The sequence below is a fragment of the Oncorhynchus mykiss genome, chromosome 17 (assembly GCF_057628025.1).
Source record: "Oncorhynchus mykiss isolate SJ-2025 chromosome 17, ASM5762802v1, whole genome shotgun sequence".
NCBI classification, from domain to species: domain Eukaryota; kingdom Metazoa; phylum Chordata; class Actinopteri; order Salmoniformes; family Salmonidae; genus Oncorhynchus; species Oncorhynchus mykiss.
The window spans coordinates 3,100,853-3,120,000 of record NC_143038.1 but is presented as its reverse complement, the minus strand read 5'-3'; the positions used below and the strand labels follow the sequence as shown (position 1 = coordinate 3,120,000).

At 42.2% G+C, this 19,148-nt stretch overlaps 1 protein-coding gene across 1 annotated transcript in view; it reads right to left on the bottom strand.

The window, feature by feature from the left end:
- LOC110495101 (glutamate receptor ionotropic, NMDA 2B) overlaps window positions 1–9,046 on the bottom strand; it is a 110,745-nt gene extending 101,699 nt beyond the window's left edge. Inside the window, exon 1 of the mRNA XM_036949373.2 lies at window positions 8,544–9,046. Within this exon, the coding sequence (XP_036805268.2) occupies window positions 8,544–8,552 (9 nt within the window). The 5' untranslated portion in view covers window positions 8,553–9,046. The remainder of the gene's footprint in view (window positions 1–8,543) is intronic.
- Window positions 9,047–19,148: the final 10,102 nt, after the last annotated feature.

Here is a 19,148-nt window from a genome sequence, read left to right as displayed (position 1 = left end):
CTGTATTTGGCTCCATCCATCTTCCCATCAATTTTAACCATCTTCCCTGTCCCTGCTGAAGAAAAGCAGGCCCAAACCATGATGCTGCCACCACCATGTTTGACAGTGGGGATGGTGTGTTCAGGGTGATGAGCTGTGTTGCTTTTACGCCAAACATAACGTTTTGCATTGTTGCCAAAAAGTTCCATTTTGGTTTCATCTGACCAGAGCACCTTCTTCCACATGTTTGGTGTGTCTCCCAGGTGGCTTGTGGCAAACTTTAAACAACACTTTTTATGGATATCTTTAAGAAATGGCTTTCTTCTTGCCACTCTTCCATAGAGGCAAGATTTGTGCAATATACGACTGATTGTTGTCCTATGGACAGAGTCTCCCACCTCAGCTGTAGATCTCTGCAGTTCATCCAGAGTGATCATGGGCCTCTTGGCTGCATCTCTGATCAATCTTCTCCTTGTATGAGCTGAAAGTTTAGAGGGACGGCCAGGTCTTGGTAGATTTGCAGTGGTCTGATACTCCTTCCATTTCAATATTATCGCTTGCACAGTGCTCCTTGGGATGTTTAAAGCTTGGGAAATCTTTTTGTATCCAAATCTGGCTTTAAACTTCTTCACAACAGTATCTCGGACCTGCCTGGTGTGTTCCTTGTTCTTCATGATGCTCTCTGCACTTTTAACGGACCTCTGAGACTATCACAGTGCAGGTGCATTTATACGGAGACTTGATTACACACAGGTGGATTGTATTTATCATCATTAGTCATTTAGGTCAACATTGGATCATTCAGAGATCCTCACTGAACTTCTGGAGAGAGTTTGCTGCACTGAAAGTAAAGGGGCTGAATAATTTTGCACGCCCAATTTTTCAGTTTTTGATTTGTTAAAAAAATAAATGTCGTTCCACTTCATGATTGCGTCCCACTTGTTGTTGATCCTTCACAAAAAAAGGCAGTTTTATATCTTTATGTTTGAAGCCTGAAAAGGTCGCAAAGTTCAAGGGGGCCGAATACTTTCGCAAGGTACTGTAGATGGCCTCTATGACTGGACCACCACTGGATTAGAACTATAAAGCCTCTACAACTGGACCACCACTGGATTAGAACTATAAAGCCTCTATGACTGGACCACCACTGGATTAGAACTCTAAAGCCTCTATGACTGGACCACCACTGAATTAGAACTATAAAGCCTCTATGACTGGACCACCACTGGATTAGAACTATAAAGCCTCTATGATTGGACCACCACTGGATTAGAACTCTAAAGCCTCTATGACTGGACCACCACTGGATTAGAACTATAAAGCCTCTATGACTGGACCACCACTGGATTAGAACTATAAAGCCTCTATGACTGGACCACCACTGGATTAGAACTATAAAGCCTCTATGACTGGACAACCACTGGATTAGAACTATAAAGCCTCTATGTCTGGACCACCACTGGATTAGAACTATAAAGCCTCTATGACTGGACCACCACTGGATTAGAACTATAAAGCCTCTATGACTGGACCACCACTGGATTAGAACTATAAAGCCTCTATGACTGGACCACCACTGGATTAGAACTATAAAGCCTCTATGACTGGACCACCACTGGATTAAAACTATAAAGCCTCTATGACTGGACCACCACTGGATTAGAACTATAAAGCCTCTATGACTGGACCACCACTGGATTAGAACTATAAAGCCTCTATGTCTGGACCACCACTGGATTAGAACTATAAAGCCTCTATGATTGGACCACCACTGGATTAGAACTATAAAGCCTCTATGACTGGACCACCACTGGATTAGAACTATAAAGCCTCTATGTCTGGACCACCACTGGATTAGAACTATAAATACTCTATGACTGGACCACCACTGGATTAGAACTATAAAGCCTCTATGACTGGACCACCACTGGATTAGAACTATAAAGCCTCTATGACTGGACCACCACTGGATTAGAACTATAAAGCCTCTACGACTGGACAACCACTGGATTAGAACTATAAAGCCTCTATGACTGGACCACCACTGGATTAGAACTATAAAGCCTCTATGACTGGACCACCACTGGATTAGAACTATAAAGCCTCTATGACTGGACCACCACTGGATTAGAACTATAAAGCCTCTATGACTGGACAACCACTGGATTAGAACTATAAAGCCTCTATGACTGGACCACCACTGGATTAGAACTATAAAGCCTCTACGACTGGACCTCCACTGGATTAAAACTATAAAGCCTCTATGTCTGGACAACCACTGGATTAAAACTATAAAGCCTCCATGACTGGACCACCACTGGATAGCCATGAGGTTATATGTTCTATACAGTCTGGCACCTCCTGGTCATCACTCATTTCTATACTGCACCTATATATCTCTGTCTATGTATTCTCAGTTTGACAGCTAATGTTAACAGCCATGCAAAAAACAACACTTGATACAGATAACTTTTCCTCATTCAAACCCAGAGACAGACTGTACTACTTTTGTCTGGCAAGATGTCTTTCTGGCAAGGTGGAGGGATGGGGGGGGGGGGGGATTAATTTTAGCCTACCCCCTGAGGACACTAGTTATGACCTGCTTCCCCCTCACCACCACCCTCCCAGTCTCGTTACCCTCCAACCCCACCCAACCCCTCCCCACCTCAGTGGTCATGGGTAATTAATTAGCAAGCTGTTCCCAGCAGAGGGCCAAATGAAAGCAAGCTCAGTGATACAGTCAGGGGGGGGGGGGGGGGGGGGGGGGGGGACACTCAGACTCAGGAGGCAGGTCCACTTCACACAGTAGTTAGGGACACTCAGACTCAGGAGTCTCCTGCACTGTGAGCCGCAATAATATTTTAGCCCACTGAGCTAAATTCTTGGCAGTAGCATGGGGAATCGATCCAAATGTTCAGGTTTCAACCAAAGGGACTTATCACACAAGCCAGCTCTGATACACTAATTACAATATTATCTTTCTGGGGCCAAATGTATTTAAGAAAAGTATTTAAAAAAACAAGGGTTAGAACTGGTTCAGGGAACAGAACCGAAAACCGTAAAATAACTAAATCATTTGAAGAGCAGAACCCATACTGAAAAAGAAAGTGATCTATAGTGTTGGGGACTGGTTAATAACGTTCTTTCATGTTCCAGGTATTTTTTACCAGTCCCCAAAAAATCACAACAAAGCGCCTATGCAAAGCCCTCACTCTCACTCAGAAACCTATTCCAGCGTCTGCCTGCCAGCTGATTTTTTTTTTACAGTGGGTGTGTATGTAGGCTACCTGCCCCTCCCTTCTGAAGCATAGGTTACTGTAGCCTTCTGACGACGTTACAAAGGTTACTGTAGTCTAGTGACAACATTACATAGGTTACTGTAGTCTACTGACAACATTACATAGGTTACTGTAGTCTACTGACGACATTACATAGGTTACTGTAGCCTACTGACGACATTACATAGGTTACTGTAGCCTACTGACGACATTACATAGGTTACTGTAGCCTACTGATGACATTACATAGGTTACTGTAGCCTACTGACGACATTACATGGGTTACTGTAGCCTACTGACATAGTTACATAGATCACTGTAGCCTACTGACGACATTACAAGCGTAATTCAGAAATTAGGGAGAGATGGTTAATTAGAGAAGAAAGGATGGATTTTTCAATGCCAGTTAAGGATACAATAGTTATCACCTTTTCACGTTGGATTTAGTAAATACATTAGATAAGACGATGTTTTTAATTCTAGTGCTGTTCTGTACACACAAGCTCGTTAGCTAGCTAGCTGGCTCTGGTACCAACATTAAACCAACTCGGAAGTTCAAAGACATTCAAAGTTCCTCCATAGAAGCCACTCCACCGTAGGTATAATTCTGTGGGCTTAATTCAGATAATACATGTCATAACATGATGCTCAGAACTTCAAGGCAAGCTTCCTACATCCTCCTTCCTCACCCTGAAAACGTCAGTTGCATCTCCCGCCCTACACTGTGACTGGCAGCACAGTATGTGTGTTCGTCTTTCATTATGATTAAACCATACTGTTACGGCAAAATACAATTTGTTATTGACGACTTTCCTATACAGATGTAATCGCTTACCCGCTCCACACCAAGCTATTCTATATGCACTGATTGGTGAAGTAATATAATGTCGAGCTAAATGTAAAATAAAATGGATGTTTCAGAGGTTTAAAAAGGAACCGAAAAACCGTTGCTTTTTGGGGGTTCAAACTGGTTCAGAACTTTATTTTGCTAGTGGGAACAGTGGAACAGAATGAAAAAATGATGGTTCTGTTCACAACAAAACAATTGGAAAATAACTTTGGTTCCTACCCCTGATTTCAAGTGTTCTATAAATTAGCTATACTCCTGGTTTGGTTAGTAAACCTCTTGTATATAGTGACCATTGCACACTGCTAACTTGAGTACAATGGAATCACCCACAGCATACTAACGGTCACATTGGTTCTTTGTGTTCTTTTCTGGATAGGTCCCTTGGGGAAAGAGTTTGTCACGGAGGTTTGAAACTACAAAGGAGTATCATGCTTTATCTTCATGGCATGTACTCTACTGTAGCCTGGTTAGATCACACTCCATCTACGAATCTCTTTCACCCTCTTTATCTCCTCCGTTAAATGTATCATTATCCTCTCACTATCGTTCCTTCTCTGAAGAGTCACCTGCACAACACATGATGATCCCAATTCTTCTCTTTTCTCTCTCTCTCATTTGTAATTCATCAAATGTTACTTCCCTTATTCCTTCAACCTGTTCTGGTATCAGAACCTCCCTCCGTCACTCTTTCTCTCTCATCTCTCTCATCTCCATACCGCCACCCCTCTCTCGACGAGCCACACTCCCCTTGTGTTCTGCCTCTCTGTCTCTGAAAAACCTGACTCTCTCTACCCCCTCTCCATTTCTCTTTCTCTCCCTCTTCACCTCTCTCTCTCCCTTCTCTTTCTCTCTCTCTCCCTTCTCTTTCTCTCCCTCTTCACCTCTCTCTCTCCCAGCTCTTTCTCTCTCTCTCTCCCTTCTCTTTCTCTCCCTCTTCACCTCTCTCCCTCCCAGCTCTTTCTCTCTCTCTCTCTCCCTTCTCGCTGTAACTCTGTCTGCCTGTCAAAAAGCGTCTTCAAAAGAGGTTCCGTCGGCGTGACAGGGAACAGTGACAACTTCAACAACAAGAAATGTTCGCACAGCATCTACACATTCTGATCATATAACCAACTAGACTCTCAGTGTGCTGCATTGACTCAAGTCAAGAGAAGCCAAGCTATTTCAATGGAGACATTTCTCTATCCAAAAGCAGTATACACCTAGCCTATCAATTTTATCCAAGCACCTAGACTAGGGTTGTGTCTCAAATGACACCATATTCCCTGTTTAGTGCACTTCCTTTTGGTCAAAAGTAGTGCATTACATAGGGAATAGAATGCCATTTGGGACACGGAGGAGGATGAAGATATCAGGTAGCCTATTAAGGGGAATAGGTATCGAAGGGGCAATTCAAGGCATGCTGATGAGTTGAGCTGATACGGCACTCTAAGAATCTACGACGACCAAGACATTCCGATCATGTCATTTACAGAACAAACCGCCAAAGAGAGGGGATCAGTAACCAACCGATTAGACTCTCACTGTGCTGCATTGACTCAAGTCAAAAGAAGTGGTCCTCTGTAGCTCAGTTGGTAGAGCATGGACAGTGGGTTCGATTCCCAGGGCCACCGGTACGTAAAATGTATGCAAGCATGACTAAGTCGCTTTGGATAAACGTGTCTGCTAAACGGCATATATTATTATATTAAGAAGCCAGGATATTTCAGTGAAGATGCATTTTTTCTATTCAAAGTCCCTATCCTATAAATTGTATCAAAACACCTACACTAGAAGTATATTCGGTTGCCTGTTAAGAGGGATACGTGTTGAAGGAATGCTGATATGAGTGAGAGCGTGAGAAAGAATGGCCCTCTAAGAAGCTACAGTATGTGGGCTGCAGCAGTATCACAGTGATGGGGCCCATCTATGCTATTCTTAGACCTTCCATCCTACCTTCAAAGACAGTCACACATGACTTGGTGGGGAAAAAAGAGAGAGAGGTAGAAAAAGAGAGACATTTGGAATGCTTATTTTCATCACAGAGAAGCAAGCGGTGAGTGGGTGGGAGTCAGATGATCGTCACTTATTAGAGCGACAGTTAGGTAGGGCATACATTTTCGTCATCGACGATGGGTCAATCCACTGATGGTCGTTCGGGAAAAGTCTATACTTGGGAGATGGTGATGCATTACAGGTTCAAAGAGGAATGAGAAGAGGACCAGAAAAAGTCTAGAGTAAGAAAATAACTATTTAAATGTTTTTAACTTTGACCACAAGGAATACTTGTACATCTCTCTCTCTCTCTCACACAAACAAACCAACACGCACACACACACACTGTCCGATACATTCAGTACACACAAAAACCTGTCAGCCTGCACTTCGAGTCCCCTTAATCCTTTAATGACTCCATCAATATTTGTAAAGCCAGTCAAATGAAGCCAGAAGCCAATAGAGTTGCCTGCCAGGTCGTCAGTCTGTGGCCATGATGCACTGCTGCCACTCTCTCAACACACGCACACACACACACACACACACACACACACACACTCTGGTCACAATCTACTGATCACAGAAGGGGGCTGCCACACCACTAAGCCCGGCAAGAGAACAAGAGAACATGTAATCCACCACAAACCAAACCAGCTCCACAAACAAGCTCCTTCTGGGTCGCACGCTCCCGTTCCCAATCTGTCTGTGTCCCAAATGGCAGCCTATTCCCTATTTAGTGCAATATTTTTGCCCCATAGGGCTCTGGTTAAAAGTAGTGCCCATTATAAGGAATAGGATGTCATTTGAGACGTAACCTCTGTCTGAGATCTCCATCCTCAGTCAGATAAAGGACCCTTTCACTCGCTCTGGGTTTCATTCAGTCTGTCTGTCTCTCCCTGCCCCTCTCAAGTCAAGGGCTTCATTGGCATGGGAAACATACTGTATGTTAACATTGCCAAAGCATGTGAACTAGATAATAAACAAAAGTCAAATAAACAACAAAAATGAACGGTAAACAGTTCCAAAATACATTTAAAATGTCATATTATGTCTATATATAGTGTTGTAACGATGTGCAAATGGTTAAAGTACAAAAGGGAAAATAAATAAACATAAATATAGGTTGTATTTACAATGGTGTTTGTTCTTCACTGGTTGCCCTTTTCTTGTTGCAACAGGTCACAAATCTGCTTTGATGGCACACTGTGGAATTTCACCCAGTAGATATCAGAGTTGATCAAAATTGGGCCTCTCTCTCTCTCTCTCTCTCTCTCTCTCTCTCTCTCTCTCTCTCTCTGTCTGTCTGTCTGTCTGTCTGTCTGTCTGTCTGTCTGTCTGTCTGTCTGTCTGTCTGTCTGTCTGTGTCTGTCTGTCTGTCTGTCTGTCTGTCTGTCTGTCTGTCTGTCTGTCTGTCTGATTACCTTTCTGCTTCCCTGTCCATCTCTCTCCTGCGCTCTGTCTCACTTCCAGTCTCTACATCCACTATTAGATAAACCTGTCTCTGTGTCTCACTTCCAGTCTCTACATCCACTATTAGATAAACCTGTCTCTGTGTCCCCCCCCCCCAGCTCTCTTTCACTTCCAGTTTTCCATCCACTTTTAGTTCCCTCTACGCCCACCCCAGGGAGAGAGAGAGGAAGACAATTAGTCCTTTCTTCCTCTACGCTCTCCTAACTCTTTCTTCCTTCATCCTCCATTCTCACCCTTTATCCGTTTCTAGTTTCATTCTCTACTTCACGCTTTTCTCTCCATCTCGCTGGTACTGAAAACAAATGGTTCTCGATTTAAATAACAAACCCGAAAATGTGCAATGACTGTCTGTGCGTACTAAATGGAGTACAAAAAGGAACAACACTGGTTACTAACGGCCTAAAGAGGGGACTTTGGTTTTACTGGTCATATTAGATCATTACTGTTCACAAAAGACATGTAAATAAGCCCTTTCAAAGGCAGACAGTTACACATTCAGCCTCATGTGGATATTGTATCACACATAAACAAACGGAAGGCTTTTCAATCAAACCTGCATTGTGATATTTAGGCAGTAGCTCTTTTTATTCAAAAACCACCACTACTACCAGGTACATTCCGCTCATGGGTGGATGCGTCCAGTTTTCACAATAACAAGTGTGTATGTTCACGGATAATAGTTTATTATCGAATACACTTCACATGTGTTTTTATATGTTTTAAAATGCATTTTTGTGAACTAACACTCGCACTTGGCTTTTTCTCCTCCCCCTTGCCAGCTCTGACTTTGCTGATAGCTACTTTATAGGGCGGAAATGTACTGGTTGTGCCACCTAGCTAGCTTAAGATGAATGGATAAGAGCATCTGCCAAATGACTACAATGTACATGTAATAAACATTGCAGGTTTGATTGAATTTCGGGCCTAAGACTGATGGACTGCATCTGTGAAACAGAGAGAAAAGGTCCAGAGTAAAAGGCCTTGGGGGGTCCTACCTTGTACATTGCCAGCCCAGATCTCCTCTCTACTCTTCAGAACTGGCATGGTGGTGTGGTCTGGGACCCAACTACTCCTCTCATAGCACCGGGTGGAGGGAAGGATGAACAGATGAAGCCGTGCAGAGAGGAGTAGACGTGAAGAGGGCTTATGGAGTGAGGGATGAGCACCGGGATTGAACAAGTGTGCGTGTGTCAAGTTTGAGTGTGTAAGGAGAACTCAAAAAATAAATGGAGAAATGACGAATGGAGAAAGAGATGGAGAGGGGCGAGGCGCTCTCTCAATCGTCTCTTGTCGTCTGACTCATCCTCCCGTCTTCTTCCACTGGATGATACAGCGCGACGAGGTTTCCTCTGACAACTCCGTGTGTGTGAACAACGGTTGCCGTGGCAATGCGGAGATTAGAGCGTGTCTTCCTCCTTCCCTCCTTCTGTTTCTTCTGTCGCTCCCCTCGTTTATTTAGTCACCATCATCGGTCTGTACGTTGGGTCTTTGTCAAGACTGGGGGAGAGAGGAGAGGAGGGAGACAGAGAGATGGTCAATAACCAGACATGATCTGTTAGGGCGAATGTTTCTCTGCTTAATGGTGAATTATTTTGTGTCGTTTGTATACACAAGTCAATTGCTTCAGAGGTTCAAGGCTTTTAACACAGCTTTTTACCTTTCACTTCATAATCTGAATTCAAATCCATTCTGACTTATGGATTGGCTCTTGGCCAACACACAATTATGCAGTGTGATTTATCTCCTTATCACATATCATAAAAGTTCCATATTATACATTGAAAGACAGTACAAAATGTGTGCAAAAGAAAAATGGTACTTAGTTCATTTTGTCTGTTGGTTGGATTCAACTCTGGCCTAACATTAAATACCACTTTTTTTAAATCAAATTTCAGAAAATATCCCATATCTTACATTGACAGACATACGAAATGTGTAAAACATATAGTAACCACTTTGCCAATGTTGACATTAAAGGCCCAGTGAAGTCAAAAACTTGATTATCCTGTGTTTTATGTATATTTCCACAATATGAGGTTGGAATAACACTGAGAAATTGTGACAATTACAATAATGCCCTTTAAGTGTAAGAGCTTTTTGAAAGGCCGTCTGTTTTGGTGGGATGGAGTTTTGGCCTGCCTATCACCAGGCAGTAAATTAGTTAATAGACAAATAAGAAAAGAGTTCCAAACCTCTCTGCCAATAACAGTCCTAGCAAAATTCTTGCTTGAGAAATGTATATTTGCTAAAAAGCTATTTTTGTTTAGTTTTTTGCTATTTTAATTCACAACAATCACAGTAAGGTACTAGATTGCTACGAATAAATGATTTAATATTGAAAAACAAACGGCTGCATTGGACCTTTGAGTATTCAAGGTTTGTAATGGGTAGATTTAACTTGAGCCTAACATTCAATACATTCAACAATAGATTTCTGGAAAAAGTTCCAAACACAACAGACATATAAAATGGGTTAAACAAATAGGAAGCACTTTGCTAATTTTGATAAGTATTCAAGAAGTAACTTTGGCCTAACACCCACTAGTCTCTGATCTTGTCCGTGTAATATATGCATCATTCTCTCATGTTCTCTTCCTGCCTTCATCCCTTCCCACTTTTGTTGATGGGTTGTGTCCTGCATTTCCCCGCTGAATTTTACCATGTTGCCCTCTAGGAAGTGTGTGTGTGTGTGCATGTGTGTGTGTGTACACACATTTTAGCCCTGGGAAAAATGTCAAAGGATATCACTGTGTAAGGAATTTTTATCCTGTCTGGCAGAGTGATAAATTATGTATTCAACACATTTTATTTCCAAAACCCATCTTTCGCTCTGACTCTTTCCTAACTGTAATTATAATAATAATAATAATTATCTCAAACTCCTTCAGTAGTATTTAAATTACATTAATACTGCAAATGATGTATTGGGCTCAAGGAAACATACACACACTTCGGCAATTAAATACTGTACCACATGCAAGTAAGCCGGCCAGCCCCAGCCTCACTACAATCAAACAACGTCTTTCAAAGACAATTATTCAGAAATATACAATATGATATATTGTGGTGAGAGTAAAATGGATTAAACAATACTACTGATTATTAATATCTATCTGGAAAGGGCAGCAGATTGGAGTCTCCTTGCTAAATACATAATTATAACTTCCTTTGCCCCCTTCAAAAATGGAACGCATAGCATATGATAAAGGAAATATGTGAGTTACTGGCATACAATGTAAATCACTTTGAGACTCAATAAAAAAAGTGCTAGGTCTATAGCCTACATACAGTAAATGCAAATCAGTATGTCTTTACAGAATTGACCAAAAATGTCACAAAAATGTCACATAAGCTAGGCTAGCCATGTCTCTCAAATGCAGCAACATAATCTCACCATGCGTCACAGCTTATATAGCATTAATCCTTTAGAACTGAGATGGAGGGCTGGATGGATGCCCTTTGTGAGTTAGAGACAGGAAGACATTTTCTGAGTCCCGAATGGCACCATATCACCCATACAGTGTACTACTTTCGGCCAAACCCCTGTGGGCCCTCGTCAGAGGTAGAGTACTATATAGGGAACAGGGTGCCATTTGAGACGGAGACATTGTCAAAAAATTTACCTGGGAGGAACATTGTGTATTATAAATAGTAATAAGAGCTCACTCTCCAAGCGTAGTGTCATCCCTCCTCACTGTGCTGGGTTAAAAGCCTACCTAAATTATTCAGACTGCTTGGGTCCACAGTACACTATACTCAATTAACATCAACGCACTGTAACTTTGAGAGACTACTTTTACTCTAATGATTGAGATGGAGGACTAGGAAGGAGAATTAGTTAAAAAAGCTTCATCCAAGGCCTTCGTAAAGGAAAGTCTGGACTTAAAATTATATCTCACATCTGACATTGACTTAAACTTTGCAACCGACTGACTTCAACCACTTCAGATAAGAATCAGATTTGATACTAAATGACATTTTGTGGAATTGTAGATAACATGAAAGTTAGTTGATCAATACTTGGGTCTTGGGTAATGACTATGTAGGAGCTGTGGCAGTTATATATGCTGCCTCTAATATCAAAATAAACAAAAGCAAGCCAAGAATTTCACATTTTGGGGGAATATGAATTACATTCACAAGCACAGTTTTCACCATGCACCAACCTCCATTTTAGACCCCATCTCCATTAGAAGCTAAAGTGAATTTCTCCGAAATTACTAATAGGCATATGGGGTCTATTGAAAAGAAAAACAACAAACGGCATTAGGACACTCAAGCCTACAGTGAACCACCACGGGAATCCTATGATGCAGCCTGAAATCAACACTTCAGGGGGCCTCAAAGAGGACCAAGCACGCCCTGGCTGGTGTACGATTCATTGTATCACTCATTTAAACAGATTCATCACACAGACAGTTGAATGTAAGGGGAAACATGGGAGGAAATATAGCTAAGTATCTGAAAATATCATAATAAGATAGAGATACTGAATTAAAACCAAATCGAAACAAGCCATAATGCAGCCACAACGGACCCAATTGCAAAAGGACAGTCAAATGACCTGTACACTCTGTATTGTACATAACAGATATAGGCTAGGCTATATGGGCCCGATTCCGACTTAGGAAATGACGTATTCGTTAAGCACGCCTTTCCTATGCACTTGGTATTCAGACTTACCTTATGAAGGTGCGTAACGGGCTTGCAAGCGTGGTTCCCTTGCGCACACTCAATACATTTTATTAAACTGCGGAAAACCCTCCCACTTGCTGGCCAACAGAGTTTCTTGTATAGTTTTTATTCAATAGGGTTGTCAGTACCTTTATCTTAAGCCTTTAAATATGGCGCGGCTTTAAGTTGGAATTTTGTTGACGGACACAACAGAATATATCGAACGGGTTTAGAATATTAGGGATCAATGAAGGAAAGCCATCTAAATATATGCAATTTGTAGATTTAAAAATGCTCTGATATTGTACATTATTTAACTTAGGAAAGTATTTATGAATCAGTAAAAAAAATGGTTTGGAGAGCCTTCATGAGCGAAAGAAAGAAAACGGTGGTTTGATTCATTCTGAAAATTGCCACATTCAGTTCATGAAGCCATGGTAATGTTGGAAGATTACTGTACATAGAATTATAATAGGGAGGACACTGCACAATAGTAGGTTATACCCTCATCTACTGCCTGCACTAACCATGGAACTGTGTGATGACACAGCCAAGTATTGCACAATGCGTCGGGTTCAAAATGTCGAGGCTTGGTCTGCCCGCTCCATAACGATTTAATTAGCCTACATGTCCTTTATTATATACAGAACCAGTCAAAGGTTTGGACACACCTACTCCTTCCAAGGGTTTTTCTTTATTTTTACTATTTTCTACATTGTAGAATAATAGTGAAGACATCAAACTATGAAATAATACATATGGAATCATGTAGTAACTAAAAAAGTGTTAAACAATTCAAAATATATTTAATATTTAAGATTCTTCAAAGTAGCCATCCTTTGCCTTGATGACAACTTTGCACACTCTTGGCATTATTTTGGGGCTCCCGAGCGGCACAGCGGTCTAAGGCACCGCATCTCAGTGTTTGAGGCGTCACTACAGACGTCCTGGTTCAAATCCAGGCTGTATCACAACCGGCCGTGATTGGGAGCGGCACACAATTGTCCCCAACGTCGTCCGGGTTTGGCCGGTGTAGGCCGTCAATGTAAATAAGAATTTGTTCTTAACTGACTTGCCTAGTTAAATAAAGGTACCATTTTCTCAACCAGCATCACCAGGAATGCTTTTCCAAAAGTCTTGAAGGAGTTCCCACATATGTTAAGTACTTGTTTGCTGCTTTTCCTTCACTCTGCAGTCCAACTCAAACCAACCAATGTTATTTGAGGGGGGAAAACAACTCTATCCAGTGCTTTTTTTGTTTGTTACCTTTATTTAACTATTCAAGTCAGTTAAGAACAAATTCTTATTTACAATGACGGCCTGCACCACACCCTGACCCGGACGATGCTTGGCCAATTGTGTGCAGCACTATGGGACTCCCAATCACGGCCTTTTGTTATACAGACTGGAATTGAACCAGGGTCTGTAGTGACGCCTCTATCACTGAGATGCAGTGCCTTAGACCGCTGCGCCACTCGGGAGCCCCCCAAATGCACTGTACTCTTATCAATAGATTTGATCAAATTGTAAATTACAGTGCATGAAGAATGGTGTTATTTCTATTGGGGGGGGGGGGGGATGAAGTAGATGCTTTTTCCACTTGGAACTGATAGGTTCGCTAGACCTTATTCATGGTTTCCTTATGCGTAAAGGTGGTGGAATTATTAGGGAATTAAATCAAGGTCAGAATACGGTGTATCTGTAGACACCTTCCATCTCCATCCAAAATGAACAGCAGGTAAACAGCACACTATTCTCATGCTTAATAGAGAGAAAGGTACATAAAAATGGAATTACGTTAATTTACACGCACTTAACTCGGGTGAAGATGAAGATAAATAGATCAAACCAACAAGACATTGCAGCCATACTAGACCAGGGATCTTCATTTGACCTATATTGCCACAGCAAAATAATCCTACAGCAACAGGATTTGAACGTTTTGTCCATAATGTTGCTTGACCGGTGGTTAGGCTATTAAACTGGCCAAAAGCAGGCTACATGAAAAGTACAATATTGTTTATAAAACTGTCAGCGTGGATTTTCAATTAATTTAACGTTTAGTCCATAATGTAGCTTGATCGGTGGTTAGGCTATTAGCTGGCCAAAAGCAAGCTACATGAAAAGTACAATAGCACAAAAGTATATAACTTTGTGTTAGTGTGGGTTATCAGTGAATTGATGTAAATCACAAAGCTCAATACTTCTCAGCAACAAAAGTGATCAAATTAGGATCCTACATCTATACATGAACAGTATCACTCTGTATTGTAGCCTACTGTGCATGTGACCAATAACATTTGATTTGATGTACTAATTGAGTGAGTTATATATAGACACAAAACAATGTGTTTAGATGGAGAGAGGAGAGGAGAGGAGGGGCAGGCCTAAAGACCACATCAGTGATCATCAACTAGATCCAGCCGTGGGACGATTCTTGAGCGGATGGCATAATTACAAATCATTCCTAGACAGCAAATTGACCGCAAGAAGCTCAAACAGATATAATATTTGACTAAAACATAATATTTTCAAACCTTGCTTACGTTTATATATGATCACGTGTCTTTCTATGCGTGGGAAATGCGTTCCAAAATACTGTTTTTACAGTCTTTTATGTGTTTTTGCTCAAATCAAACCACTTGGGAGGCCAAATTCGGCCTGCAGGCTACCAGTTGGGCAACCCTGGACGACACAATGAGCTGTTCTATACAGTACAGTTCATGTAGAGGGTAAATGTATAGAACACTTATTAAGATCAGAAGCTGTGATAAGACAGTGTGGTGAGGATAGATCTAAAAGGGAGATCTAGATACTGTACACCCCGTTAGAACGCAACCTACTAATCAAAGTTCATCCGGAATACACACACAGACAACCCTACATGCTAGTGCGCACATGCGCACGCACACACACACACACACACACACACACACACACACACACACACACACACTTATACTCTCTCTCACATGCCTGCAAGCACATACACTTATACTATTTCTCACATGAATGCAAGCACACACACCATACATGCAAGCAGAGGCACGTACACACACAGTTCAAGCCACTACTCACCTATTTAACTCTTGTCTGTAACTCATTATTAATTTAGTGGTGATCAGAGGAGTGAGACAACAGTAAAGACAGAGCTGCCACTTGAAAACACAAAATGTGGTGTGGGTTCCTTAGTCCTTCATGGTGAAATCCCGCTCAAAGCAATAAACATGGGGCGTTTGTTTGAATTGAACCCCCTTTTCAATCCACAAGAAGAAGAAAAAAGACAAAAGTTGAAAATGTGAATGCTATTGATTGAAATTGTTTGTCATAAACTCTGTGTGTGTGTGTGTGTGTGTGTGTGTGTGTGTGTGTGTGTGTGTGTGTGTGTGTGTGTGTGTGTGTGTGTGTGTTTCCTATGGACACACAAGGGCTGCATTAATAACTTATTTTGGATGAACTGGTGATGTTGATGATTGAAAAGGGATCTCCCATAAGACATACAACTCAGATGCTGAGAAGAACCATCATGAAAAAAAGAGGGGAATTTGACAGAGAGAGATGGAGTGCAGAGATTAACAACATTCTTCTCCTACTGATTTCTATTCTTATCTGTCTATCAGTCTGTCACTATTTCAAACCTACACACACACTGTGAACAGTGTTCTTCAGGTGTGTCGCAAGCCAAGGCTTTACAAGCTTTTTAATCTACTTTTCAACAACTGAGCCCGGAAGTCTTTCCTGATTTACGTGCCTTTTGAGATACAAGAGAGGTGGAATACAAGGAAGGGGAAGAAACAGCTCCAGAGACAATTAATGGAGAATTGTCCATTCTAGTTGAAAAAACATCAAACCGAAATAATTAGGGGGCCGCTAAATGAAAGATGCAGAAACAAATGGAATTGAAATTGGTATGGGACGTTTATTACTTTTGGGTAATGTGTGCGTGTCAATAATTAATGGAGAGAGAGAGAGAGAGATGGGGGAGAGAGAGAGAGAGAGAGAGAGAGAGAGAGAGAGAGAGAGAGAGAGAGAGAGAGAGAGAGAGAGAGAGAGAGAGAGAGAGAGAGAGAGAGAGAGAGAGAGAGAGAGAGAGAGAGAGAGAGAGGCAAGTTAAATACAGGTGATGGACCAGCTGAATGAAAGAAATTGATACCTTACCCAACACTGGCAGTTTTCAAGTTTACTGTTCAAATACACAGTTTGCTAAATCACAAGTCAAAACTTCAGGCAAAACGTAATCATTTTGTGCTAATGTTCCAATTAAGACTCAAAATGGCATCAGGTACATATGAGAAATGCAATGTATAAGGCGAGACAGAGAAAACGCCAAGATAGATAACTGTATTCCTCAAAGACAACAATTAAAAATGGATTAAGTTTGACTGAACTGATGTGGCGAAAGAATGGGCATGGGAGAATTGTGAGACCAAGATCAACTGACTATGAGTACCAGATATAATCCCTCTCCTTTTCGCCATAGTTTAGTGTGTGAGTGTGTGTGTATGTGTGTTTTATGTATACGTAAAGCACACACAAATACACACACAGACAGACAGATAGACAGACACTAAACAATAGTAAACCTACCTAGAGTTACCAATTTAAGAACCCCGCAAAATTGTGATGCATAGGATGTGGGTGAGGAAGGACCAGAGGAGGAAGAGAAGGAAAATGGGGGAAAAGGAGTCATTGAAGAAGAGTTGTTGTTTAGTTGTCTCTTTCTTTAAAAAAAATTCAGTCCAAGTTAATTTACATCTGAGTTTAAAGACAGAGAAAGAGAGGGAGAGGAATGTGCTCTGGAGAACTGGTGGAAAAGGGTAGAGGAGAGAAGGAAAGGAATAAGGATCGAAAGGGATGGAATGGTGAGGAGGGAGAGAGGAAAGAGACAAGGGAAAGAAAAAAAGTCTCAAAATGAAAATAAAAACTCCCCCTCCTCTCTCTCTCACTCATAAATAGAGGAAATTGTACAGCAGGTAGATGGAGAAATAAATGAGGAGGCAAATGATGGAGAGAGCGAATATATGAAAAGATGAAGCACCTCCCAGCACCACGATAAGGAAGAGAAAAAACATACAACGGGAAAAAAAATTAAATACTCCAAAGCCTTCCGTTTCGGCAGTTTGTGTGAGCTGAGAGGAGGGTTATCAGTAAATTCTCCAACTGTTACAAATCTTCTTCATCTCTTCCTTTTCCGCCAAAAACCAGGAGCCTTCCGGTTATTTAAGATGTAAAGCCTTCTCCAGGACAACTGTTAAACGTGTCAAACAGGCAGCATGCTGAGGTACTACCCAGAGCTAGAGACAACGTACAACTGGCACCTCCATCTGCCTTAGAATGTAGAACTCAAAGTGCGCTGACTCTCTGTCCACCCCCTCCTCTACCAGAGAGGGGGAGAGGGGGGGGAGAGGGAGGGAGAGGGAGAGGGAGGGAGAGGGAGGGAGGGGGAGAGAGAGAGAGAGAGAGAGAGAGAGAGAGAGAGAGAGAGAGAGAGAGAGAGAGAGAGAGAGAGAGAGAGGGGTATGTGGAGGTGGGTCCCTCTATAGGATTTTGAATTTAAGGGATGCAGGTTCTCATTTGCAACAAATGTCTATGAAAATCTAATATAATAAGGAGAATGGCTCCCCCTATTGTCAATAATGAACACATGCTACCTGACATTTTTTTTTAACTAACATCGTGTTCAGGGGCGTCATGCACCCCAAAAATCTGTGTGGGCACAAAGTACGTGAGGAAGGCTGTTTCTCACACCTGAAAAAGCATTTTCCTGAGCCCTAATCATGATGCTTATTTCTATGTAAAAAAAATACATGTACACTGCTCAAAAAAATAAAGGGAACACTAAAATAACACATCCTAGATCTGAATGAATGAAATATTCTTATTAAATACTTTTTTCTTTACATAGTTGAATGTGCTGACAACAAAATCACACAAAAATGATCAATGGAAATCAAATTGATCAACCCATGGAGGTCTGGATTTGGAGTCACACTCAAAATTAAAGTGGAAAACCACACTACAGGCTGATCCAACTTTGATGTAATGTCCTTAAAACAAGTCAAAATGAGGCTCAGTAGTGTGTGTGGTCTCCACGTGCCTGTAGGACCACCCTACAACGCCTGGGCATGCTCCTGATGAGGTGGCGGATGGTCTCCTGAGGGATCTCCTCCCAGACCTGGACTAAAGCATCCGCCAACTCCTGGACAGTCTGTGGTGCATGATGTCCCAGATGTGCTCAATTGGATTCAGGTCTGGGGAACGGGCGGGCCAGTCCATAGCATCAATGCCTTCCTCTTGCAGGAACTGCTGACACACTCAAGCCACATGAGGTGTAGCATTGTCTTGCATTAGGAGGAACCCAGGGCCAACCGCACCAGCATATGGTCTCACAAGGGGTCTGAGGATCTCATCTCAGTACCTAATGGCAGTCAGGCTACCTCTGGCAAGCACATGGAGGACTGTGCGGCCCCCAAAGAAATGCCACCCCACACCATTACTGACCCACCGCCAAACCGGTCACGCTGGAGGATGTTGCAGGCAGCAGAACGTTCTCCACGGCGTCTCCAGACTGTCACGTCTGGCACGTGCTCAGTGTGAACCTGCTTTCAACTGTGAAGAGCACAGGGTGCCAGTGGCGAATTTGCCAATCTTGGTGTTCTCTGGCAAATGCCAAACGTCCTGCACGGTGTTGGGCTGTAAGCTCAACCCCCACCTGTGGACATCGGGCCCTCATACCACCCTCATGGAGTCTGTTTCTGACCGTTTGAGCAGACACCTGCACATTTGTGGCTTCTGGAGGTCATTTTGCAGGGCTCTGGCAGTGCTCCTCCTGCTCCTCCTTGCACAAAGGCGGAGGTAGCGGTCCTGCTGATGTACTGGCCTGTCTCCTGGTAGCGCCTCCATGCTCTGGACACTACGCTGACAGA